The following is a 27,774-nucleotide window of genomic DNA, read 5'->3' on the forward strand; positions in this document are numbered from 1 at the left end:
GGAGCAGGTGTCCCAGAGATGTTCTCTGAAGCGATTTGCAAGTTGGCACTTTGTCTCCCTGATGTAGAGGGTGCAATGGATATAGTAGATGACATTTGTGGAGGTGTAGTAAACTTCTGTCGGATGTGGAAGGATGCTTTGGGGCCTTGGAAAGTAGTGGTGGTGGGGAATTTGGGGTGCAGGTTTTGCACTTCCTGCGGTGTCAGGGGAAGGTGCAAGGAGTGGGGTGAGGGCATGGATCTGGTAAAAGAGTCGTGGAGGGAATGGTCTTTCAGAAATGTTGAAAGGGGTGGGGAGGGAAATATATCCCTAGTGGTGGGGTAGGTAGCAGAAGTGACGGAGGATGATGTGATGTAGTATGTGGAGGTTGGTGGGGTGGAAGGTGAGGACCTGGGGCGTTCTGTCCTTATGTTGGGGGTGGGAGATGTGGGGGGGGGTGGATTCAAGGCTGGAGGTGCAGGAAGTGGATGAGATGTGCTGGAGGGCATAGTCTACCACGTGAGAGGGCAAATTGTGGTCTTTGGAGAAGGAGGCCTCACCCCACTCCCAGCACTCCCTTGTCAGATCCATGACCCACCCCCAACCCACCCCCCCCCCCACCCCACCAACCCTCACCCCACCAACCCTCACCCCACTCCTGGCATCTTCAATCCTCACTTTGTCCTCCCTGATGAATTAAACTGCATTTATTTCCATGCAAGAGGCCTGACAGGTTAGGCAGAGGAACTGAGTGCATGGATGGGAACATGGGGCTGGGATATTATAACTATTACAGAAACATGGCTAAGGGAGGAATAGGACTGGCAGCTCAGTGATCCAGGGTACGAATGCTACAGGAAGGATAAAATGAGAATCAAGAGAGAGGGGGAATGGAATTTTTGATTTGGAAAAAAACATCACAGCAATCCTTAGAGATATTCCTGGGGGATCATCCGGTAAAGCAACATGGGTGGAACTGAGAAATAAGAAGGGAGTCATTCCTTTGAAGGGATTGTACTACAAGTCCCCCAGTAGTCAGCAGAAAATTGAGTAAATATGTAGGGAGAATGCAGGTAGCTGTAAGAATAATAAGGGTGTAATAGTAGGGAATTTCAACTTTCCAAACATACACTGAGACTGCCATACTCAAAATGTGGCGCTGGAAAAGCAACAGCTGGTCAGGCAGCATCTGAGGAGCAGGAGAGCTGGCGTTTTGGGCATAAGCCTTTCTCATCAGGAACGAGACTGCCAGAGAGTTAAGGGCGAGGGTGGGAAGGAATTTAAGATGTCAAGAAAAAATTCTCAATCAATACATAGAAAGCCCAACTGGAGAAGGGGCACACCTGAACTACTACTTAAGAAATAAGGCAGGGCAAGTATCTGAGATGTTAGTGTGGGTGCACTTTGGGACCAGTGACCATAATTCTATTAATTTTAAAGTAGTTATTGAAAAGGATAGGCTACAAGTTAATGCTCTAAATTGAGGCGAGGCTAATTTTGATCGTATTAGACAGGAACTTTCAAAAGTTGATTGGGACAGGCTGTTTGCAGGTGAAAGGGACATCTGACAAGTGGGAGACTCTCAAAAGCGAGGTAATGAGAGTTCAGGGACAGTGTGTTCCTATTAGAGCGAAGGGCAAGATTATCAGGAGTTGGGAACATTGGATGACTAGAGATACTGAGGCTCTAGTCAAGGAAAAAACATATGTCAGGTGTAGACAGCTGGGATGAAGTGAATCTGTTGAGGTGTATGGGGATGAAGGAGTACACTTCAGAGGGAAATCAGGAGGGCAAAAAGGGGACAGCAGGTAACTTTGGCAGATAGGTGAAGGAGAATCCAAAGAGATTCAACAAGTACATTAACAGCAAATGAGTAACTAGGGAGAGTTGGGACCCCTTAAAGATCAACAAAGTCATGTATGTGTGGAGCCACAGGAGATGTTTGAGATCCTAAATAAGTATTTCACATCAGTATTTACTGTGGAGAGAGACATGGAAGCTGGGGAACTCAGGGAAATAAATTGTGATGAAAAAGAGTCCACGTCACAGAAGAGGAGGTGCTGCGGGTCTTAAAACACAAGAAGGTAGATAAATTTAGGGTCTAGCTTTGCTCGCTGAGCTGTAGGTTTGATATCCAGACATTTCATTACCTGGCTAGGTAATATCATCAGTGGCAATCTCCAAGTGAAGCGAAGCTGTTGTCTCCTGCTTTCTATTTATATGTTTTGTCCTGGGTGGGGTTCCTGGGGTTTGTGGTGATGTCATTTCCTGTTCATTTTCTGAGGGGTTGATAGATGGTATCTAGATCTATGTGTTTGTTTATGGCGTTGTGGTTGGAGTGCCAGGCCTCTAGGAATTCTCTCGCATGTCTTTGCTTAGCGTCCCAGTATAAATGTGTTGTCCCAGTCGAATTAATGGTTTTTTTCATCCGTGTGTAGGGCTACTTCTTTGATGTATGGTAAGGTGGTTAGGGTTTCTGGCTGTGTTTGGTCTGCTTGTCGTGGTTTGTTCTTGAGGAATCTGCGGACTGTAGTTTTTGAGTATCCGTTCTTCTCAAATACGTTGTATAGGTGGTTCTCCTCTGTTTTCTGAAGTTCGTCTGTGCTGCAGTGTGTGGTGGCTCGTTGGAATACTGTTCTGATACAGCTTTGTTTGTGTGTGTTGGGATGGTTGCTGGTGTAGTTAAGTATTTGGTCAGTGTTTGTCGGTTTTCTGTATACGCAGGTTTGTAGTTCTCCGTTGTCCTTTCTTTCGACTGTGACGTCCAGGAATGCGAGTTTGTTGTCGTTTTCTTCCACCGTGGTGAACTTTATGCCCGTGAGGGTGTCGTTGATGATGTTGAATGTCTCTTCTATCTTGTTTTGTTTTGTGATGAGAAAGGTGTCATCTACGTAGTGGACCCAGATTTTTGGTTTGATGGTTGGTAGGGCTGTTTGTTCAGAGGAGAACCACCTATACAACGCATTCGAGAAGAACGGATACTCAAAAAATACAGTCCGCAGACTCCTCAAGAACAAACCACGAAAAGCAGACCAAACACAGCCAGAAACCCTAACCACCTTACCATACATCAAAGAAGTTTCAGAAATGACAGCCGGACTACTAAGACCACTCGGAATCCGAGTAGCACACAAACCCACCAACTTTCAAACAAAAACTAACAAACTTAAAAGGCCCAGTACAACCCATGGACAAAACCAACATCATTTACAAAATTCCATGCAAGGACTGCCACAAACACTACGTAGGACAAACAGGAAGAAAGTTAGCCACCAGGATACACGAACACCAGCTAGCCACAAAAAGACATGACCCTCTCTCCCTCGTGCCCTACACACAGCTGAAAAAAAACACCAATTCAACTGGGACAACACATCTATCCTGGGACAGGCTAAGCAAAGACATGCCAGAGAATTCCTAGAGGCCTGGCACTCCAACCACAATGCTATAAACAAACACATAGACCTAGATGCTATCTATCAACCCCTCAGAAAACGAACAGGAAATGACATTACCACAAACCCCAGGAACTCCATCCAGGACAAACCTATAAATAAAAAACAGGAGACAACAGCTTCGCTACACTTGGAGGTCGCCACTGATGATGTTACCTAGCCAGGTAGTGAAACGTCTGGATATCAAACCTACAGCTCAGCGAGCAAAGCTACACCCTAAACCTCAACCTGAACTACAAACCTTGCAAGGTGGATAAATCCCCAGGATCTGATCAAGTGTATCCCAGGGCATTGTGGGAAGCTGGGGTAGAAATTGCAGAGCCCAAGCAGAGATATTTGTATCATTGGCTGTCATGGGTGAGGAACTGGAAGACTGGAGGGTGGCGAATGTTGTGCCATTATTTAATAACAGCTGTAAGGAAAAACCAGGGAATTGCAGACCAGTAAGCCTGATATCAGTAGTGGGTAGGTTTTTGGAGGGAATTCTGAGAGAGAGGATCGAGGTGCATTTTGAAAAAACAGCTATTGGTTAGGGATAGTCAGCATGGTTTTATGTGGGGGAAATCATGTCTCACAAACATGATTAAGTTTTTTGAAGAGAGACTAAGGAAGAATGATAGACGTTATTTCCATGGACTTTTCTGGTTTGTAAGATTCAGTCACAAGGGATCCAGGGGAGCTATACATTGGATCAAAAAAATGGCTTGATGGTCCAAAACAGAGATAGGTGGTCGAGGGTTGTTGTTAAGACTGGAGGCCTGTGACCAGTGGTGTGCCACAAGGTTTGGTGCTGCATCCATTCTTGTTTGTCACTTGTATAAACAACTTGGATGTGAATTTAGGAGACATGGTTAGTAAGTTTGCCGATGACACAAAAAGTGATAGTGTGGTGGACTATGAAGAAGGTTATCTAAGAGTATAACTGGATCTTGATCAATTGGGCAAGTGGGCTAAAAAATGGCAGATGGAGTTTAATTTAGGTAAATGTGAGATGTTGCATTTTGATAAGACAAACCAGGGCAGGGCATCCCTTGGGAATGTTGTTGAACAGAGAGACCTATGGGTATAATTACATAATTCCTTGAAAGTGGCATAACAGACAGGATGCTGAAAAAGGCATTTGGCACACTTGCCTTGATTGGTCAGAGCATTGAGTACAGAAGTTGGGACATCATGTTAGGGCTGTTACATGCCATTGGTAAGGCCACATTTGGCGTACTGCATATAACTCTGGTCGCCCCTACTATAGGAAGAATGTTATTAAACTGGAACGGGTGCAAAAAAAATTTACATGAATATTGCTGAACTGGAAGGTTTGAGTTATAAGGACAGTCTGGATAGGCTGGGACTTTTTTCCCCCTGGGGTGTAGGAGACTGAGATGTGACTTTTTGAGGTTTATAAAATCATGAGGGACGTAGATAATATAAATAGCGAAGGTCTTTTTCCCAGGGTAGGGGAGTCAAAAACCAGACGGTATAAGTTTAAGGTGAGAGGGAAAAATTTAAAAGGGACCTGAGGGACACCTTTTTTTCATACAGAGGGTGGTGCATATATGGAATGTGCTGCCAGAGGAAGTGGTGGAGGTGAGTACAGTTGCAACAGGTAATTAACATTTAGGCAGATACGCGGATAGGAAAGGTTTGGAGGAATACAGGCCAAACACAGGCAAATTGGCCTAGTTCAATTTAGGAAACCCAGTCAGCATGGACAAGTTGGGCAGAAGGGTTTGTTTGTCTTGTTTAACTCTGTGACAGTCGACTGAGTCTACAGTAGATAGTGAAGCAACCAACAGAGTACTTGACCTCACCTTAATAATAAATGAGATTGATATGATTTATTATTTGATTTATTGTTATCATTGTCACAGTGAAAAATTTAATGCATGTACTACAGGCATAGAACAGATTGAGGAATACAGTGTTACAGCTGCAGCAAAGGTGCATAAAGAATGAGGTCAGCATTTAAATTTGAAGAATGACAAGTCCATTCAGAAGTCAAATAACAGTGAGGAAGAAGCAGTTCTTGAATCTGTTGGAATGGGTGTTTAAACTTTTGTATCTTCTGCCCAATGGAAGAGGTTATAATGGGGTGGGAGGAGTCTTTGATTATGTTGGGTGCCTTTCTGAGGCAACGAGAAATATTGATAAAATCAGTGGATGAGAGGATGACCTGCATGATGGACTGGGCTAAGTTCACAACTCTCTGGAATTTTTTTTTTACAGTCCTGTAAGAAAAACACCAGTCCTACAGTCCAGGTAGTTACTGTACCAAGCTGTGATGCATCCATGTAGCATGCTTCTATGGTGCATCTATAAAAATTGGTAATGCCAAATTTTCTTAGGCTCCTGAGGAAGTAGAGGAGTTGTTGTGCTTTCTTGACCGTCACATCAACATGGGTTGCAGCAGGACAGATCGTTGGTGATCGTCACTCTCAGGGACTTGATCGGACCATCTCCACCTCAGCTCCATTGACTTAGATAGGAGCTAGCCCTCTATCTTTCTTCCTGAAGTCAATAACAAGTTCTTTCGTTTTGCTAACATTAAGGGAGAGATTGCTATCTTTACACTATGCCACCAAGCATTCTATCTCTTTCCTGTATTCTGCCTCGTCATTGATTGCGATCCAGCCTACACAGTGGTGGTTGGTGTTAGTGTACAAAATATACGTATAAAACTTTGTCCTCACTAGTCTACCTGTAGAAAATGCATCTGTGCCTGACAATATCTGTAGGAGTGATCACTGCAAAGTCGTTTTAGAGGTTGATGTCCCTCCACTGTCCACAAAAAGATCAGCCATTATCTTATTGAATGGTGAAGCAGACTTGACAGGCCAGATGGCCTACCCCTGCTCATATTTCTTATGTTCACATTGTGGATGCTGTTCAGCGTGTTGAATGACATAACCACTATACTAAATGAGAGAAGTTTAAAATAGGTCTCGCAACTCAAAACTAGAAACTGAAGCACTGTAGAACATCAGCAACAGCAGAATCGTATTCAGTTACAACCTGTTCAATGTTCAAACCTGATTCAATGAATAATGCAGGAGAGCATGCCAGAAGTAACAGTAGGCATGTTTTAAGATTTGGTAGCAAGCTGGTATAGCTACAACACGGGAACACATGCACACCAAACAGTGAAAGTAGCATGCAATCAGCAAGACTCCAAAAATATCCCCATTTCCAATAATGGGAGAGTAGAGCATATCAATGCAAAAGGCTGGAACAATTGTATCTCTCTGGATCCAGAAGTACTGAGTGAATGCTTGATCACCGTGTCCTCCTGAGTTTGCCGGCATCAAAGAAGCCAGCCTTCAGTCAATTCAGTTCACTCCAAATGATACTTGGCTGAAGGCACTGGACACTCCAAAGGCTATGAGCAACAGTACTGAACATGTGTGCTCCAGAACTAGCCGCACCCCGAGCCAAGTTGCTTCAGTATAGCTACAGCACTGGCACCTTCCTGGAAAAATGGAAAATCACCCAGCTGTGTCCTGTCCACAAAAAGACTAACCCAACACGGCCAATCACCATCTCCTCAACCTACTTTCAAACAATTAGCAAAGTGATGGAGGATGTTATTAACAATGATATCAAATGACAATTACATAATCTGCTCATTGACACTCACATTATGTTATGTATTTAACCCTATTTGCCAAAGCTCATGTGACCTTTTTGTCTTTCTGATTTCTCTCAAGTATACTCCTAATGCCTTTAAACTCTTCCAGGGATTCATTGATCCCTGCTGTCTGTACCTGATATATGCTTCCTATTCCTTGACCAAAACCTCATTTCCTCTGGTAATCCAGCATTCCCTACATCTACCAGCCTTGTCTTTCACCCCTGCAGGAACATACTGTCTCTGGACTCTCGTAATGTCATTTTTGAAGGCTTCCCAATTTCCAGCCGTCCCTTTACCTGCGAACATCTGCTCCCAGTCAACTTTTGAAAGTCCTTGCCTAATACTGTCAAAATTGGCCTTTGTCCAATTTAGAACTTTTAATTTTTAGATCCAGTCTATCCTTTTCCATTACTATTTTATGATCACTGGCCCCAAAATGCTCTCCCACTGACACCTCAGTCATCTGCCCTGCCTTATTTCCCAAGAGTAGGTTAAGTTTTGCTCCTTCTCCAGTAGGTACATCCACAAACTGAATCAGAATTCTTTTCTTGTATAGACTGAACAAATTCCTCTCCATCCAAGCCCTTAATATTATGGAAGTCCCAGTCAATGTTTGGAAAATTAAAATTGCCTGCATTGCCACCCTATTATTTTTATAGATAACGGAAATCTTCTTACAAATTTGCTTCTCAATTTCATGCTAACTATTGGGAAGGTCTATAGTTCAATCCCAACAAGGTGATCATTCCTTTCTTAGTTCGCAGTTCCATCCAAATAACCTCCCTTGAAATACCTCCAGGAATATCTTCCTAAGTATGTCTATAATATTATCCCTAATCAAAAACACCACTTCCCCTCCTTTTTTGCCTGCCTTTCTATCCTTCCTATAGCATCTATACTCCAGAACATTAAGTTGCCAGTCCTGTTCATCCCTGAGTTACATTTATGTAACTGCTATGATATTCTAGACCCACCTTCCCAACCATGCCCTGATTTCATCTGCCTTGCCTGTTGCATTGAAATAAATGCAGTTTAATTTATCAATCCCATCCCATTCTCTGCTTTGTTCCTACCTGCCCTGATTGTCTGACTTGCACGTTTTCCCAACTGCCCCAGTCTCAAGACTGATCTCTTTTCTCACTATTTCCTTGACCCCACCCCCAACCTTACCAACTCTCCCAATCCCCCCAACTAGTTAAATCCTCCTGAGCAGTTCTAGCAAATCTCCCCACCAATACAATTCAGGTACAATCTGTCCTCCTTATACAGGTCACTTTTACCCCAGAAGAAATTGCAATGATCCACAAATGTGAATCCTTCTCCCCTGCACCAGCTCCTCAGCTACGCATTCATCTATTCTATCCTCCTATTTGTACTTTCACTAGCTCATGGGACCAGGTGTAATCCAGATATTACTACCCTTGATGACCTACTTCTTAAGTTCCTGCCTAATTTTCTATGTTTTCTCCTAAGAATCTTGTCCTTTTCTCTTTGTATATCGTTAGTCCCATTGTGTATAATGACCTCCTGCTGATCCTCTCCCCTTTAAGATTGTTCTGCACCCCCTCCAGGATATCCTTGAACCTGGTTCCAAAGAGGCAACACACTATTCTGATGTCTCTTTGTTAGCCGCAGAAATGTCTGCCTGTGGCTCTGACTTGAGACTCCCCTATCGCAATCAGTCACTTGCAACCTGCTGTACCCCTTGTTACATTAGAGCCATTCTTGGTGCCAGAAACTGGGCTGTCAGTGCTACATCCCCCTGAGAGTCCATTACCCCCTACATTTTCCAAAACAGCATACTTTTGAGATGGGGGTAGCCACAGGAGACTCCTGCACTACTGCTCACTTCTCCAACCTTTCCTGGAGCTAACCCATCTTCCCGACTGTATCTGTAGTTTCTCTACCTTTTCTGAAACTCCTATCTGTCATACCCCCTTGCTCTTGTTAATTCCTCATTGGTTCTAATGCTCCAACAATCCATGCAAACTGATAGGATTTGCAACCAAATACACTTCCTGCAGATATGATAATCAGGAACATTTAAATTTTCCTTAACCTTCCATATTCAATACATCACTCTACTAACGGCCATTTTTGCACCTTAATAATCTACAGACCAAAACAAAAACATAATCTTACTGCTGTAAAATCACTGCTCCAGGATAAATTAGTACATATGTTTTATATTTTTAAAGTGTAATCAAGAGACAGATCTCAACAAAATAATCAAAAGAATCCCACTCTACTCATTATTGTAGATTTACAAAAAAAGTAAGGTTACACTTTGGGGAAAAAAAGCTACTTAGCTGTTCCCCTGCTCTGAATTCTCCAAGATCAGCTGTGAGTTTCACTGTTTATTTTTCTTAGAACAACTCTGACGTCCAGAGATACCTGAAACCAAACTGCAAAGGCAGTCAATTGTGCAGGCTCATGGATCCTCCCACATTTTCTCTCTCAGCAATCAGCTCCAACATTGAAAATACCTCTAAACAGGAGCACCTCTTAATTCCAGATATTTATTGAACCTGGATCCCCAGATTGTACTTGGGTTTCTGGGTTAACAGTTCAGTGGTAGCACCACTCGGCCTTTGCCTCACTATTGTCCAGCATCATTCACAACTCCTCAGACCTGAAGCAGTCTGAGTCCACTTGCAGCAAAAGCTGGATACAATTAAGATTTGAGTTTATGAATGGCAAGTAACATTTGCACTACACAGATGTTATGCAATGACCTCTCCAAGAATAGAGAATCTTACCATTACCCTGGGCATTTAATGGTATTGCTGTCACTGAATTCTATCAATATATGTCATGGGAGTTACCACTGACCAGCAGAGGATTGGGAAGCTCACTTGGCTCGATGGCAGTGTGATGTCAACTGTGCAGATTCATTTCCTTTACCAACTAAAGTTACAATGAAGGTCTTGTCTTCTCAACCTCACCCCTTGACTAAGGTGTAGTGACCCACAGTTTAAACCACCAACAGTCTTCTTTATCTCTAATGAGAGTGCAGCCTTATGATCCTCTGCGACTGTGGCGACTTTATCTTTTATTGACCAGAAGCCGAACATGCACAAATGTATTAATACAAGGTCAGACACTAGGAATTCTGTGGTGAGTAACTAACCACCTGAGCATGTCCACCATCTACAAGGCACAAGTCAGGAGTGTGTCTCTCCACTTGTCTAGATGCATACAGCTCCAATGACATTCAAGAAGTTTGACATCATTCAGGACAAAGTTGGCAAGCAGGAGGAACACAAAAAACCATTCAGCGTCAGGTGGTGCAGAAGTCAATGTTTTTGGTATAACCCTTCTTCAAGGATGGAGGTGGGGGGTAGGCGAACTGTAGATAAAGGTAAGTGGGGAAAGGGTCAGAATGATGAGGTAGTGATAGATTAATATAGGTGGTGGGTACGATCTGGTTGGTTGATGGGAGGAAAGGTCAGTAGGTGCTGGAATGGAAGGGAGGAGGCCTGGAAAGGGAGTCAGGTTATGTGAAATTAGAGAACTCAATGTTGAGTCCTCCAAGCTGTAAGCTGCCCAGGCGGAAGGTAAGGTGTTGTTCCTCTGATTTGCGGTCTGATTCACTGTGGCAATTGAGGAGGCTTAAGCTGGACATGTTGGAGAGGGAGTGGGAAGGGGAGTTGAAATGGGTGGTGACTGGGAGGTCAGACTGAAATGATTGGTGAAACGTTCTCTTAGTTTATGTTTGATCTCACCAATGTAAAGAAGACCATGACGGGAGCACCAGATGCAGTAAACTAGGTTGGAGGAGAGGCAGTGAACCTCTGTTTCATGTGATCGGACAATTCGGCCTTTTGACTGACTCACCATCTAACGCACTGACACATTTTCAAATAGTGAAATGGCAGTAGCAGCAATGTGTACCTTCTGCAGCACTGATGCTTTGCAGCAACTGAACATTGCTCCTCCAAAAGCACTTTTCACGCTTGCAAGCTCTACCACCTGGAAGGACAAGGGCAGCTCTACTGACCTGGGGACATGTCCTCAGACCTTGGTAAGAGAGACTTTATAGATTTCACTGGACTGAGACCATCTTCACTTTATTGATACAGATCTATCTGATTTTCCTCTTATCATTTGAACATTGTCTTGATTGTTTATCATTGTCTGCTCAGCCACTTCAGAGGATAGTGCAGAGTCAACCATGTTGTGTGGCACTGGTGTCACATAAAGCCCATTCATAGCAGTTGTAGCAGGTTCTCTTTCCTTAAAGGTCAATATTTGGGGTTCTTTGACAAACTGAAAGTATTCTTTTTTGTTTAGTTGTTTCCTCAAATTCCAAAGTATGTTATATTCCCCTTCGCAGCATGCAGGGATTGAGGTGAAGAACAGAGATACCTTTTAAAGGGGAAACCAGACAAGCATATGAGGGAGAAAGGAACAGAAGATCTGCTGATAGGATGAGATGAAGAGGAGTAAGAGGAGGATGGTGTGAAGTGCAAACTCTTGGATGGACCAATTGAGTGGAATGCCTGTTTCTCACTGTAAATCTGTTTATGTAACATCCTGTTGTTGGATTTGAACTCTCAGTCTCTGAACTGGTAATCCAACACCATAGCAACTCAACTTTAATACATGGAGAAATTTATTTGAATGTCTTTTAATATCTTCTTTAAAGATTTTAGCTGAAGGTTTTGTCTTTGCCAAAAACCTGAGCTTGGATTTAATAAATTTGCTCAGTGCTGCAGCTGATGGCTGAAATGGGATGTGCAGTCTGAATAAATGCAATGATCTAATTTCGCGGGATAAACCATAAGTCTTCAAACAGCTGCACTGAAGCAATATTTTCCTCATATTTTCTTCACATAATTTCTGAAAGCAATTAAAGAAATTTCAAATCTTAACTAAATTAACATATCTCGTGAGTATTACCTTACTAGATACTCTGAGGGTTGAACTAATCTTTACCAGTCAGATACGAACTCATCTTGAATTGATAGCCCATTTTACACTCTTCCCGACTGTTTTTCTATTATCCTCAGGCTTCCTGGAAGATGGGGATCTGGATGGAGGAAAGAAAGTTGCCACATTGTCTGCTCTTGGACACCATTCAGTATCTATGCTTTAAGCAGATGGAATGTGACAGTCAAGTGAGGAAAAAGGGCTTGCATCTGATACCTCAAACCAGGAAATAGCAGATTGGTACCACTGTGGAACAGTCTGTAACTGAGGAGTCAGCCCCTTTATCAAAGGAGAGGGAGTTGGAGGAAATCATGTTTCCTTTTCCTGTTTTACAGAAGGATTGTACTACAGCAGAGAATTGAGAGAAAGACACCGTGGATAGATTCTGACTGTCACCCAAGGAACATTGCTCAATACAAAGAAGGATGGGTAATTAGGGGACTTATGACTTCTTATTAGGTCTGAAACTGGTCAGTGGTGTGGGCCTTCCATCTAATCACCTTTCTGAAAGTTTGGCTCTGGGTGATTGGTCAGGGTGAGGAAGAGGTGTGACGACAGCTTCAAAAATTCATCGAGCCTTATGAGCTATTGACTTGTTCCTACAGGTGAAAGCTGCTCATGTTAGGTGTCTGAGTAGGGCACACAAGGTGCATCTGTTCCAACCATTGTTAAAACAGGCAACTACATGGAGAAGAAACCCTTCAAGTGTGAGGTTTGTGCTAAAGCCTTTGTGACATCTTCAAGCCTTCTGATGCATCAGAGGATTCACACAGGGGAGAAGCCATTTAGGTGTGAAGTGTGTGAAGCATGTTTCACCCAATCCTCCAATCTACTTACACACCGGCGGATTCACACTGGGGAGAAACCTTACACATGTCAAGTATGCAACAAATCATTCTTGCAGTCATCGAGCCTTCGCAGACACCAACGCATTCACACAGGGGAGAAACCATTCAAGTGTGAGGTGTGTGACAAATCATTTTCACGGTCATTGACTCTTCTTGATCACCAGCGTATTCACACGGGGGAGAAACCATTCACATGCGAGGTCTGTGACAAATCATTCTCAAGGTCATCAACCCTCCTTGAACATCAACATATTCACACTGGGGAGAAACCATTCATGTGTAAAGTGTGTAATAAATCATTCACACGGTGTTCTGACCTGCGTGTACACCAGCGCATTCACACTGGAGAGAAGCCATTCAGGTGTGAGGTGTGCAACAAGTCATTCTCTGATTCCTCAGCCCTCCGGGAACACCGACGTATTCATACAGGAGAGAAACCATTCACGTGCAAAGTGTGTAATAAATCATTCACTCAGTCGTCAACACTCCTTGTCCACCAACGTATTCACTCAGGAGAAAAACCATTCACATGCGACGTGTGCAGCAAATAATTCTCACAGTCTCGGACTTTCCGTGTACACCAATGCATTCACGCAGAAGTAGCCATTTAAGTATGAAATATTCTTCCAAGTTTGCAAAGCTCCTCTTCTAACACAGTTCACATAGGAGGAAGCCATTCATACTCAATGTGTGTGATAAATTATTGTCATCTGTCTTCGAACATTTGCGTGGGGGAAACCATTCACATGCGAGCTGCACAGCAAATTTCCAAATTCATTGAACTTGTGTAAACAGCAAAGTACCTCGATTTATCCAAATATTAAGTATCTGAATTTTGGATTATCGAAACAGGATCTCAAGGTCCCGCAAAAACGTTACATTAAAGTGGTAAGTGAATTACCTGTACTGAAGAACATGTGAAAATGTTGGCAAAAACAAAGAAACACAAGCACCTCAAGCATCAGCAACTGGATTTTTTTACATTAGCATTAGTTATACAGCCCTTTACAAAAGTAAGTGTTTTATTCCCATCACCATACTGGGCTGTTCATAAAAATAATGGCAGAGAAAGTAAACACCTGCGCAAGGTGGTGCTTCTGTCTTTCAATCGTGCGACACCGAATTCAGCGGAAACTGACAAATGCTATTGTGATCGTAGAAGCTGTTTTGGGGCCTTGTTTAATGCTAGGATTTCATATATCTATGTGATGGTAAGGGTTTAGTCCTTCTCAGTTTAACCTGCAATTTGCAGAATGTAAAGATTGTTTAAATTATACATTTAAACAAACTCTCCGGGGTGGGGGGGGAGTAACCTTTCAAGTATGAGATTTGCAATAAATCTGTCTTTGTCTCTTTAACCGTCCTGAGACCCCAGATGATTTACACAAGGTAATCTTAGAAGGTATAATGTGTTTGTGACACAGGTTTCATGTGCTGTTCAGATCAGCTGAAGCACCGGTGGATTCTCATAGGATAGAAACCATTCAGGTGTGAGGTGTAATACTTGGCTTTCATACCGTCAGAATGTCTCCTGTTTCATCAATGCACTTTTACACAGGATAAACTGTTGATGTGAGTTTCATAATGAAGTCTTCACATATTTGTTGGTCACTGTTTGGAATACCAGCAAACCTAACAAGAGCTGCCTAGCTAAGTTCTTGCTCAATATGTTCTTGGTATAAACCTCTACACAAGCTCACAGTGCAGGACATACAGTGAGATTGAGGCACAGAACAAGAAGCAGCTTCCACTCCTATCAAACAATGAATCGCAGCAACTCCTGTGCTGCTGGACAATAATGTCAACAACGGAGTTCTCAAGCAGTGTGATGTTAGTGAAACATGGGACTTGGAGCAACCCTCATGTAGTGAGGACAACCAATTTTGTTTCTATCCAGAGCAGTTACACAAACTGAATGACACACTGTACATCTTGAGAAAAACAGACTGGCAGATGTTTTGTGTATGAAGTTTTCAACCAAAGAGATGTACAGCATGGAAGTAGACTCTTCAGTCCAACTTGACCAGGCCGACCAGCTATCCTAAGTTAATCTAGTTCCATTTGCCAGCACGTGGCCCCTATCCCTCTAAATTCTTCCTATTCACATACCCATCCAGATGTCTTTCAAATGTTGTAATTGTACCAGCTTCCATTACTCCTTTGGCAGCTCATTCCATATACATACCACCTTCTCCATGAGAAAGGTGCCCTTTAGGTCCATTTTAAATTGTTACCCCCGTCACCCTAAATCTATACCCTCTACTTCTGGACTTTCCCACCCCAGGGAAAAGACCTTGTCTATTTACCCTACCATAGAACAGTACAGCATAGTAAAGGCCCTTCGGCCCTGATGTTGTGCGAGTCCTCCGTCATGCCCCTCATGATTTTATAAACTTCCACGAGGTCATCCCTCAGCCTCTGACAATCCAGGGAAAACAGACCTAGTCTATTCAGCCCCTCCCAATAGCTCTAACCCTTCAACCTTGGTCCTATTCTTCTAAATCCTTTCTGAATCCTTTCAAGTTTCACAGCATCTTTCCTATAGCAGAGAGACCAGAATTGCACACAATATTCCAAAATATTCAATGTACTGACCAATAAAGGAAAGCATACCCGACATTATCATCACTATCTTGTCTACCTGTGACTCCACTTTCGAGGAACTATGAATGTGCATGCTAAGGTCTCTTCGTGCAGCAACACTCCCCAAGATCTTGCCATTAAGTGTATAAGTCCTGCCCTGATTTGCCTTTCCAAAATGCAGCACTTCACATTTATCTAAGTTAAACTCCATCTGCCATTCCTCAGTCCATTGGTCCACCTGATCAAGATCCTGCTGTACTCAGGTAAACTTCTTCGCTGTCCACTATACCTCCAATGTCATCTGCAAACTTATTAACTATATCGCCTATGTTCTCATCCAAATCATTTATATAAATGACAAAAACCAGTGGACCCAGCATTGATCCTTGTGGCACTCCACTGGTCACAGGCCTCCAGTCTGAAAAGCAACCCTCCACCACCACCCTCTGTCTTCTACCTTTGAGCTAGTTCTGTATCCAAATGGCTAGTTCTTCCTGTATTCCACGTGATCTAACCTTGCTAACCAGTCTACCATGAGGAACCTGTTGAACACCGTAGTGAAGTCCATATAGATCACATCCACTGCTCTGCCCTCATCAGTCCTCTGTTACTACTTCAATAAAGTTAGTAACCACTACCTGTTTGGGAGAGAAAAGTAGAGTCTGATGGCTGACCACTTTAAACTATCTTTCTCAAACTACTCCTATCTATTCTGAACTGGTTGCAAAAAGATGTTACTTTCATTTCAAAAATATCAGTTCCAACTGAACACTTTTTTTAAAAGGTTGTGGTTTCCATGCTGTGTATAGGCAAAGGAAATTGGAACCAGAAAGATCAAACTTTTTTTTTGGTTCACATATGATCATTTTCTTTATGGATTGTGTGTGTGAAATCATTGTAAATAATACTGCATGCTTTTTTTTCTTATCACAAAGGGAATGTTGGATAAGTACATTTATACACTGTAACTTTCCATGTTGTGAAATCTGAAGCTGGGGGGTTTATAGAAAATTTCAAAACTCAGATTCACAGGTATTCAAAAGCATTGAGGGTTACAAAGTGAATGTAGCTGATGAGATAGGGATATAAAATGGAGAGAGGTGCTGTTTTGTTCAAAGACACAATTACAAGTATGGGGAGGGCAGATGTGTTGGGAGGATCATCAACTAAGGAAACATGGATTGAGCTAAGGAACTAATAAGGGGAAACAACACTGCTGAGAGTATACTATAGCCCTCAAAATGTCAGAGGAGCAACAAGTACCCAGGCAAACCTCTGAGAAATGCAATTACAATTAGTTCGAGCCTTGTCATTGATGCCCGCATCTTACAAGATTAAAGAAGAAAAATCAAAAGTTTCTGTCTGACACCATGTGCTCAATATTACAGAAAGCCAAGAAGAGGACAAAACGTGAAGAAGTGAAATCAAAAAGGAGATTCAGAAAGCAAATAGAGGGTATGAATATACACAAGCTAAATCAAAGTGAACCCAATTATATTTTATCAGACATAGAAAGTAAGACTAGGATTAAAAGTTCAGCCCTTTGAGCCTGATTCAGCATTCAATATGTTCATGGCTGGTCCTGTAATTTAGTGCCCTGTTCGTACTTTCTTCCTAGATCCCATTTGCACTAAGAATAGAATAGAATATCCTTTATTGTCATCTTAGTACCGAAGTACAAATCTTGGATAGAAAAGAGGAATAAAAGGAAAAATTGTAGCATGACTTAGTGTCTAAAAATAAGTTAGAAATAAGATAGTTATAACAGACTTATAGGATTTACAGTCGAGTAAAGAGTTTCAAAGGTCCAACACCTGTCCTGTTCCCCTCCACCTTCCAGTTTGCTCCTCACTGGCACTCAGCAGCAATAAGGTAGGTTGCACTGCACCAGGACCTGGATTTTCCCCTCATGCTGTACTAGGACTCACTTCCCCACATGCTGCACCAAGACATAGGTTTCTCCTCACACTGCACCAGGACACTGGTTTCGTCTCGTGCTGCTCCAGTACCCGCGCTACTGTGGTATTCAGGTTTCCCCTTGTGCCGCTCTGGCAATTGGGTCTCTCCTTGCACTGCTCCAGTACTCTGGTTTCCCTTTATGCCACTCCGGTATTCGGATTTCCCTTTGCACTGCTAAAGAGAGAGAAAAGAAAAAAGAATAGGCAGAGCAGAGGAGCTCCAGTTGGAATGTCCCACTCTGCTGCATCTTGCCAACTAAATCTAACTCCACCTTGAAAACATTCAAATGTTTGGTCCCAACTGCCTTCTGTGGTTGAGAGTTCCACAGGCTCACCACTCTCTGGATGAAGACATTTCTCTTCATCTTAGTCCTAAATGGCCTACTCTGTAACCTTAGAATGTTACCCCTAGTTCTGAACTCTTCAGTCATTGAGAGCATCCTTTTTTTCCCATTTATCTTGTCCAGCTAGAATTTTATACATTTATGTATGATTCCACACCAACACCACCCCCCCCCAACCCCAGGTCAATGAATATAGTCCTAACCAATCCAGTCTCTCTTCATGGGTCAATCTGCCAGCCTAGAAAACAGATTGACAACCCTTTGTTGCACCCTCTCCATCGCCAAAATGTCCTTCCTCACATAAAGGAGATCAAAACATGCATACTATACTGCAGATGCAGACTCACCAAGGCCCTGTACAACTGCAGCAAAGTATCCCTGCTCCTGTATTCACATGCTGTCACTATAATGGCCAACATACAATTTGTTGTCTTCACCACCTACTGTATGCTTACTTTCAGCACCCAGGTCTCATTGCACCTTTCTCAGTCTATCACCATTCAGATAATAATCTGTTTTTCTGATTTTTCTACTAAAGTGGATAACCACCCATTTATCCACATGAAACTTCATCTGTCATGCATTGCCCATTGACTCAACTTGTCTAAATCACACTGAAACATTTCTGCATCCTCCTCATAGATCACCCTCCCATCCAGCTTTATGTCATCTGCAACTGTGGAGATATTATTTGTTATAATTAGTTACGTCATCTAAATCATTAATATATTGTGAATAGCTACACTCCAAGCACTGATCTCTGAGATACCCCAGTAATCATTGCTGCCACTTGGAAAAACGACCTATTAGAAATACAGTAGCGCTTCGACATACGAACGACCCCTTTCACGTACAAATCAGTTTACGAACATGATTGTACGTAAAATTTTGCTTCAACGTACGTACGAAATTCAAGGTACGAACGCAAAAAGCCCATGTGCAACCACGTGGTTTCATTGTTCTGCTTTGCTACACGCTTGTTGAATGCAAAAGCTCTCAGGCCCCATGTGATCTAATTCAGTTCATCTTTGGCACGAGTGTTGTGAACAGCCGTCCAAGCATTCTTACGCTATCCAAACAATGGGAAAAATTGATTCAGTTCACGAACTTTTCAGTTTGCGAACCAGGTCCCGGAATGGATTAAGTTCGTAAATTGAAGCGCTACTGTATAGGAACAGAATTAGGTCTTTCAGCCACTCGAGCCTGTTCCACCATTCAATGAGACTGTTGCTGATCTGTGGCCTAATTCCATATGTCTGCCTTTAATACTTTTGTCTAACTTTATTATCTCAAATTTAAAATCAACAACTAATACTACATCTGTTGCTGTTTGTGGAAATGGGTTCCAAACGTGTACCACTCTTTGCCTGTAGAAGTGCGTCTTAACATCAGTCCTGAACAGTCTCGGCCTAATTCTCAGACTATGCCCTTTAGTTCTAGAATCCCCAACCTATAGAAACTGTTTGTCAACTCTTTCTTTTCTTGTTAATATGTTGAAGACTTTGATCAGATCACCCCTTATTCTTCTAAATTCTAGAGAAAGCCAGCCTAATTTGAAAATCCTCATGACTTATCCCCAAGTCCAGGTATTATTCTTGTAAACCTATGTTGTACTGCCTCCAAGGCCAGTATATCTCCCTTAAGTGTGGTGTCCAGATCTTCTTATAGTACTCCAAGTGGGATCTAACCAGGGTTTTGTGTAGAGGCCGTATTACTTCTGCATCTTTGTACTGCAGCCCTTTAAATATAAAGGTCAGTATTCCATTAGTCTTACAATTTGTTTCCAGTCTACCAACCAGTTCTCTATCCTTGTCCACATACTAATCTCAATCGCGTGCACTTTAACTTTACATGTTAATTTCTTATATGGGACCTTATTGAAACCCTTCTGAAGGTGCAAGTTAACAATACTCATTGGGTCTCCCTATTAATTCTGCAAGTTACATTCTTGAAAATTTCCAGTAGATTTGTGAAGCATGATATCCCTTTCGTAAAGATGTGCTGACTCTATTTGATCCTGTAATACATTTTCAAGTGCTGCACTATTAAATATTTGATAATGGACTCGAGCATTTTCCCCCACCACTAACTGGTTAACTGGTTTATAATTTCCTGACCTTTCTTGACCTTTTTTAAATAGTGGGGTTATATTAGCTACCTCTCAATCCATAGAAACTGTTCCAGAGTCTTGAACCACTCATGCATCTGTTATTTTTAGGGCCACTTCGTTAAGTGCCCTAGAATATAGATTATCAGGCCTTGGGGATTTATTGGCCTTTATAATCTCAACAATTTCCCTAACACCATTTCTGTACGAATACTGATTTTCTTCACTTCCTCTCTCTCACTCCCCTGTGATCCTACAATTACTGAATCATTGAAGTATTAAGGTATAGGAGGCCATTCAGTCTGTTGTGCCTGCACCAGCTCTAATATCCAGTTTGATTCTATGATCTAGTGTTAATCTCCCATTTTTTCCCCCATATCATGCCATTACTATCCAAAAAAAATTCAAAGCCCTCTTGAATGCCTCTTGAACCTGTCTCCACGATATTTCCAGACAGTGCATTCCATTACAGTTGTACCTTTATTGTCTGCATCTCTAATTTCCTATTGAATGCCTTCCTTAACATTACCACTGCAGTTTAGGGGTCTATATACAAACACCACTATCATTTTCTGCCTGTTGATGTTTCTAGGCTCTACCCATACAGAATTCACTTCACCAGAGCTAATATCCTTTCTCATTATTGTAGTAATGTCATCTTTAATCAGCATTAATATAAATAGAATGGTGACTATCAACAGCTGTGCTTGACACCAGTCTGGATTTTGAAGCTTTCTGGTTCAGATCTCTTACTCAAGACACTTATAATTATAATCATGATGAAATAATTGCAGGATTGTGAAGGTGATTTTACCCTTAATTCATGCCCTGACAAGACTAAAACCATTTAAAGCAACATGGTACTTGGATAGAAAGTAAACCTATACTTAAGAAAACTTCAGGAAATGACCTTTCACCTTTTTTTTGGTGCTCTTTGTAAATAGAGGTTTGGTCAGTCAATATTGTCTCCTCTCTCTCCCTCTGATTTACCATACCACATAGGGAAGCTTTCTTTTCTCTTCAATTCACGTTTTACTTTCAGGATCATTTATTTCAGCATAACAAGGCAATACCAAATTCTGTTTTTAATTCTTAATAATTCAGCCATATGCCTGTATTTCTGTAAATTACAAAATTTTAAGCTGATTAATCATTATTACATCTCAATGCATGCAGAACTTAATCAAGATTTATGGATAATTGTAATTAGTTTTTCTTAATACAGTGTTATAAAATAAAATTGATTATTTAACCACTCTGTTTGCTTAATTATCAAATACTATATCTAACTACATATTTGTGAGGAAGTTTCTTGGATGTAAAAATTGTTCCAACGAAATCTACATAGTTTCATGTTTCTAGTCAGATATTTTGGTCAAGTCATTGAATATAAGGAAAGGTTCATGAGATTGCTGTTGATATTTTTCTTGAATTTTTCTGGCAACAAAGACCATGTCGGATATTCCTTTGGAAGGTCTAAAGCCAAGCCAAAATTCTATGATGTCTGTATCACTTGATCCATGTAGGATTGATGCTGCTGGATAGACCATCAATTTGTTTGATCAATGAGGAACAAACACACAGCACCAAGAAATCACAGGCCCAAAGTTCAAGATGATGATGCTGGATGTTTCTGCCTGAAAACACTCCAATTGTCAGTGGGCAAAAATGTGGCAGATGGAATATTATGGAAAAATGTGAACTTGTCCAATTTTGGATGAAGAATTTAAAAAATGCAACATATTATTCAAATGGAGTCAGTGAATTTGATGATACAGAGGGATCTGGGGAGAGCAAACAAATGGGAAGGGAAACAGGATGTTGTTGATAATTGCAAGGAGAGTGGAACATAAAATTAGGGATGTTTTGTTAGGTGTTGTATAAATTCTTTGTGAGACCATGTCTGGGAGACTGTATAGTTTTGGCCTCCTGATTTAAGAAAGAATGTAAATGTGTTGTTCACAGTGCAGAAATTTACTCAAATCATACTTGGGAAAGAGATATTTTATCAGTAAACTACATAGACTGGAGTTTAGACGAATGAGAGGTGATTTTATTGAAATATAAGGTGACCTTTTAAATTTATAAAATCATGAGGGGTATAGATAAGGTGAATAGCAAAGGTCCTTTCCCTAAGTTAGGGGAGTTCAGTACTAGAGGGCATATTTTTAAGGTAAGGGGAGAAAGATTTAAAAGGGACCTGAGGGGCAACATTTTCACACAGAAGGTGATTTGTGTGTGGAATGAACTGTCAAAACGGTAGATGCAGATATAATTAAAATATTTAAACGATGTTTGGACAGGTACATGAATACAGGTTTAGAGGGATATGGGCCCAACACATATGGTAAATGGGACTAGTTAAGTTCAGGAAACTTGGTCAGCATGGACGAGATAGACTGAAGGGTCTGTTTCCATTCTGTATGATTATAACTCTATATGAGATCCTGACTGGAGTGGTCAAGGTGAATAATTAAAGGCTTTGTGAGAGAAACCAGAATTCACAGCACAGTTTAAACATAAAGGGTTATCAATTTAATATGGAAATGAGATGGAATTTTTCTCTCAGATGGGTACAGGTCTTTGGAACACTTTTCCACAGAGACAGATGAAGGCAGGGTTATTGATTATTTTTAAGGCTGAAGTTCATACATTCTTGACTGACAAAGGAGTCAGATGTTATTGGGAATAGGTGGGCTGAGGCTGCAATCAGATTAACCAAGATATTATTGAATAGCAGTGCAGGTTTGAAGGACCGAATGGCCTAATCCTGCACCTTGTTCATACATGCATTCCTAGATATGACCTCCTGGAACTAAAACAATCAGCCTTCAGTGCTGGTAGAGCAACCTATTGTCACAGTTCAAGGAGGCAGCATCTCAATCTGACCCCACTAACAAATGTAAAAGGTAAAAAATGTGTGGTGGGATGAGGAAACCTGAAAGAATAATATGCCAATAGTAATAATGTGCATCTTTGTATAGTCACCTGGACCAAGGTCATACAGACAAGATCCCTTTCATTCGTGGGACAAATGTTTCTCAAGAATTAACATTAGAGAAATCTTTTTGAACCTTTTCTCAAACACAGGGGCAACTGATACCCTCCAATCTATTCTCCCAATCTCAGTGGTAGAATCCATGGGCGAATCACCATTGATGGGAGAGTTGCAACAAGTATCAAACAGATGAAAAACACCAAAGTCTATTCCCCCATGGAATTCCAACTGAATCTTTCAAAGCATATAGACTTTTGCACAGTTTGAGACACTGAACTCATCCTATGGATTTGATAGGAAAGATAATCCCCCCACCCAACCTCAAAAATGTAACTGTTTTCAAGAAGGGAGGTAAATTAAATTGCAGAACCGATTGAGGCAGTTCTCTCTTGTCCATAACAGGGATAATCCAGACACAGTCTGCTAAATCACCTACTTCCTGTGGCTGAGGAAAACCAGAGACCCAGAGATATTTGTGCATAAGTAGGAGCTTCTATATATATTCATGTCTCCATTTGGTGTTGTCTGGTAATTTGGTGTATGGTTAACTTGACAGCTTTGAAATGATTGGACTCATAATAGGAGACAGACAGGGTTTCGGAACATACAGTTGTCCTGTATGAGCACTGGAAGGTAAACAGCAGAAACAGGTGACCCGACTTCAAGTCCATGTGGAGATGTCAGTGTGTGGTGGGAGTGGAGGAGGTGGTGAAGCAATCCTAGTATACATCACACTGGAAGGGATTGTCTCCTGTGTGGGTTCATTATGTTCCAAGATGTCCAACAATTGTGTTAAGCCCAAAAAGATTTCTGTCCTGTGTGAGTGCATTGGTTGACTGGAAAGCTTTGTCTCACACTTCACACCTGAATGGTTTCTCACCAGTGCAGATCCAATAATGCTACAGGAGATTGGAGGTTTGGTTGAAGTTTTGTCACAAACATAAATATTTAAAGGGCTACACCCCTTTTGGTTTCTACTGATCGGGCAAGAGTTACAATGACCTTGAGTAGAATCTCTCACACTTCACACCTCATAGAGTTTCAATTACAGTGTGAAGGTTTGGTCACATGCTTAAAAGCTTAGATTTGTCAGCATTATAAAAGCTTCATGAATCTTATACTTTATAGGTCTCTTCCCTTGGGATTATCTAGTGGTACAGGAGGCTTTTTAAATATGTGAAGATTTTTCTAACATCTGATCAGAATCTTCCCTGTGAAGTTTATAGTGCAGACAGAAGTGGTTAAGAGCAAGAATGATACATAGCTTATCTAGTATGTGAATACTTTCACTCTGTGTGAATGCGCTGGTGTACACGGAAATTCGATAAGTCTGAGAATGATTTATCACACACCTCGCATGTAAACGGTTTTTCCCCTGTGTGAATGCGTTGGTGATTGAGGAGTGTTGATGACCTCGAAAACGATTTGTCACACAACCCGCATGTGAATGGTTTCTCCCCTGTGTGACTGCGTTGGTGGTCAAGGAGGTGCGATGATCGTGCAAATGATTTGTCACATGCTTCACATGTGAATGGTTTCTCACCAGTATGAATACGTTGGTGTACACGGAGGTGGGTTGAGTTTGAGAAAGATTTTTTGCACACTTCACATCTAAATGGCTTTTCCCCTGTGTGACTGCGTTGATGAAGTTGGAGGTGTGAAGACTGCGAAAATGATTTGTTGCACATCTTACACATGAATGGTTTCTCCCCAGTGTGTAGGCGTTGGTGTCTGTGAAGATGTGATGAGACCGAGAATGATTTATCACAAACCTCACAGGTGAAGGGCTTCTCACCAGTGTGAATGCGTCGGTGTTTCACAAGTGTTGATGAGTGAGAGAAGGCTCGATCACATACTTCACACCTGAAAGGTTTCTCACCTGTGTGAATCCTCTGATGTATCAAGAGATCAGATGAGTGGCTGAAAGCCATCTCACAAACCTCACACCTGAAGGGTTTGTCACCTGTGTGAATACGTTGGTGTGTCAGGAGGGTTGTCGATACAGCAAACGATTTATCACAAACTTTACATTTGAATGGTCTTTCCCCTGTATGAATGTATCGGTGTGCACGGAGATGCGATGACCGTGAGAATGATTTCTCACACACCTCACATATGAATGGCCTCTCCATCGTGTGGATGCATTTGTGTTTCATGACTTCGAAGAATCTTGGTCATATGCCCCACACTTGAATAGTTTGTCTTCCATGCTGTTCAACAAATGTAGCTTGTGTGTCAGGAGAAATTGAATGTGTGCAGCCCTCCTCACAATCTCACACCTTGAATAGCCTCTCACTTATAGGTCTGAGTCAGTGGGTCTTGGACTTGATGAATTATTGAAGCTGTAACCACAACTGGGGTTCACTCATATTTCTTTCCAGTCTCATATGACTGATCACCCACAACTGATCCTTCAGAAATGTTAGTTGTGATGGAAGGGTCCACACTAGTGACCAGTTTCAGATCAGATGGTATGTCAAAACTCCCCTGACATGACCGATTTCCAGGTGATGGTTTTAGTGTCCAACCTTCCCAGTGTTGAAACAATGCTACAGAGGGACTGGATGTTTTCTCACAATTGTGCATTTGTTCCTTGGGTGATGGTCAGGATCTATCTGTGGTGTCTATCGTCTCTGTGTTTGTACGGTGCAATCATTCTGCAAAGAAAAAAAATCATGATTTTCTCTCCTTTATTGAATGGGCTGACTCCTCAGTTTGCAGAATCAGAGAATTGTTAGTGCAGAAAATAACTGTATCATGTACCCAAATACACAGTTCACTCCCTCTTTCTCTTAATTATCCTTCACATTTCTCCTTTTCAGTTAACTGATTTGCTTTGATTGAATTGCCCCTACCACATCACAAGCAGTATGTTCCAGGTCCTAACTACTTGCTACATGAAAAAGTGTTTCTTCATATCTTTTTTGAACTTTTTTAAACCAATTATATTAAATCACTGTCCTCTCATCAGAGATTTTTCCACTGATTTGGCAGTCTGTATTCCCCCGTGGGGGAATCAAATACAAGTCTTTTCCTTTTCCTCACTTGACTATCACACACCCTTTGTTTCCAGCATGGATACTGGACAGTGACCAGGAGCAGACAATGTAGCTACTTTCTTTCATCCATTCAATTCCCCAAGTTCCCAGACTTAATGAAGGCAATGGAAATGAGAGTCAGGCAGAGTGTAAAACAGGCTATCAATTCGTTTTGCTTTCCAAGTTTTGTTTGTGAAGACCAGTTGAAACAAACACTAATATAAAATATAAGGTTCAATATATATAGTGTTCAGGACAAATGTGAATTCAATGGAAATTTTAAAATTATTTGAACAAAACATCTGGACAGGAATGTTGGAAGGAGCTATCGCTTCAATGTAGCTGATTGAAAGGTTCTGGATTATCCTGGGAAATTAGATTCACTGCATGCGCTCACCCTGCACATCCCCTGGACATAACAGTCACAGCACAAGGCAAAACTGTCAAATCCAAGCTACTTTGGAAAAGACTGAGACCTTCAGGAACAATCTACATAGAAGGCCTTCAAAAACATGAAAATGAATGTGTCTCCAGGTATGACTGTGGAGATTACAGAAATCAGGAGCAGAAAGACCATTGGACAATTTGAAAACAGATGAGAACTTTAAACTTGAGATGTTGCTTGACCAGGAGTCACTGTATTCCTGTGAGGCCAATGGCGACTAGTCAACAGGTTTTTGGGTCAATTACAACATAGAGTCTCAATCAATATGTAGATCGCTCTGCTAGAGAAGGGGCAAAAATCAACCTCCTTTTGGGAAATGAGGCAGAGCAAGTGACTGAGATGTTAGTTATGGAGCACTTTGGGACCAGTGACAATAATTCTATTAGTTCTAAAATAGTTATTGAAGAGGATAGGCCTGGTGAACAAGTTAAAGTTCCAAATTAGGGCAAGGCCAATTTTGATATTATTAGACAGGAACTTTCAAAAGTTGATTGAGATAGGCTCCTCACAGGTGAAGAGATGTTTGACAAGTGGGAAGCTTTCAAGAGTGAGATAACAAGAGTTAACAACAGTGTATTCCTGTTAGAGTGAATGGCAAGGCTGACAGGAGTAGGGACACTGGATAACCTGAAATGTTGAGACTTTAGTCTTGAAAACAGGAGAAGGCATATGTCATGTATGGACATTTGGGATGAAGTGAATCCTTGAGGACCATAGGTGGTGTAGAAGTACTCTTAAAGGGGAAATCAGGAAGGCAAAAGGGGGACATGTGATAGCTTTGGCAGATACAGTGAAGGAAAATCCAAAAAGACACTATATTAAGGACAAATGAGTAACTCGGGAGAGAATGGGGTGGCACGGTGGCTCAGTGATTAGCACTGCTGCCTCACAGTGCCAGAGACCCGGGCTCGATTCCAGACTTGGGTGAATGTCTGTGTGGAGTTTGCACATTCTCCCAGTGTCTACATGGATTTTCTCTGGGAGCTCCGGTTTCCTCCCACAGGTCAGGTGAATTAAGCATGCTAAATTGCCCATAGTGTTCAGGGATGTGCAGGTTAGGTGCATTAGTCAGGGGTAAATATAGTTGAATGGGTCTGGCTGGAGTTTCAATGTGGACTTAATGGGCCAAGGGGCCTGTTTTCATACTGTCGGGAATCTAACAGGGCCCCTTATAGGTCAACAATGCCATCTATGTCTGGAACCACAGGCAATGGGTGAGATCCAAACAGAATATTTTACCTCATATTTACTGTGGATAAAGACATGGAAGCTGAGGAACTCAAGGAAATAAACACTGAAGGCTTGAAAAGTGTCCACATTGCAAAAAAAGGTAGATAAATCCCCAGGACCTGATCAAGTGTATCCCAGGACATTGTCAGAAGCTAGGAAAGAAATTGCAGACCCCTAGCAGAGATATTTGTATCATCAACAGTCATAGGTGAGGTGGCACAAGACTGGAGGG

General features: G+C 41.7%; 2 protein-coding genes across 7 annotated transcripts in view; one reads left to right on the top strand and one right to left on the bottom strand.

Annotated features, from left to right (window-relative positions):
• Window positions 1-12,676: 12,676 nt before the first annotated feature.
• Window positions 12,677-14,197, top strand: LOC140455663 (uncharacterized). The gene has a single exon (XM_072550659.1). The coding sequence runs from the start codon at window positions 12,677-12,679 to the stop codon at window positions 13,388-13,390; it is 714 nt and encodes a 237-aa protein (XP_072406760.1). The 3' UTR covers window positions 13,391-14,197.
• Window positions 14,198-21,040: 6,843 nt separating this feature from the next.
• LOC140455653 (uncharacterized) overlaps window positions 21,041-27,774 on the bottom strand; it is a 35,522-nt gene continuing 28,788 nt past the window's right edge. For 5 of the 6 annotated variants that reach the window (XM_072550645.1, XM_072550644.1, XM_072550646.1 and 2 more), the window contains one exon: window positions 21,139-25,486. In XM_072550645.1, coding sequence (XP_072406746.1) covers window positions 24,116-24,985 — 870 coding nt within the window. In that variant the 5' untranslated portion in view covers window positions 24,986-25,486 and the 3' untranslated portion in view covers window positions 21,139-24,115. Of the gene's footprint in view, window positions 25,487-27,774 lie in introns of all 6 variants that reach the window. The other variant, XM_072550641.1, reaches the window with a different exon arrangement.

This window comes from Chiloscyllium punctatum, chromosome 30, assembly GCF_047496795.1.
Source record: "Chiloscyllium punctatum isolate Juve2018m chromosome 30, sChiPun1.3, whole genome shotgun sequence".
In the NCBI taxonomy this organism is placed as follows: Eukaryota; Metazoa; Chordata; class Chondrichthyes; order Orectolobiformes; family Hemiscylliidae; genus Chiloscyllium; species Chiloscyllium punctatum.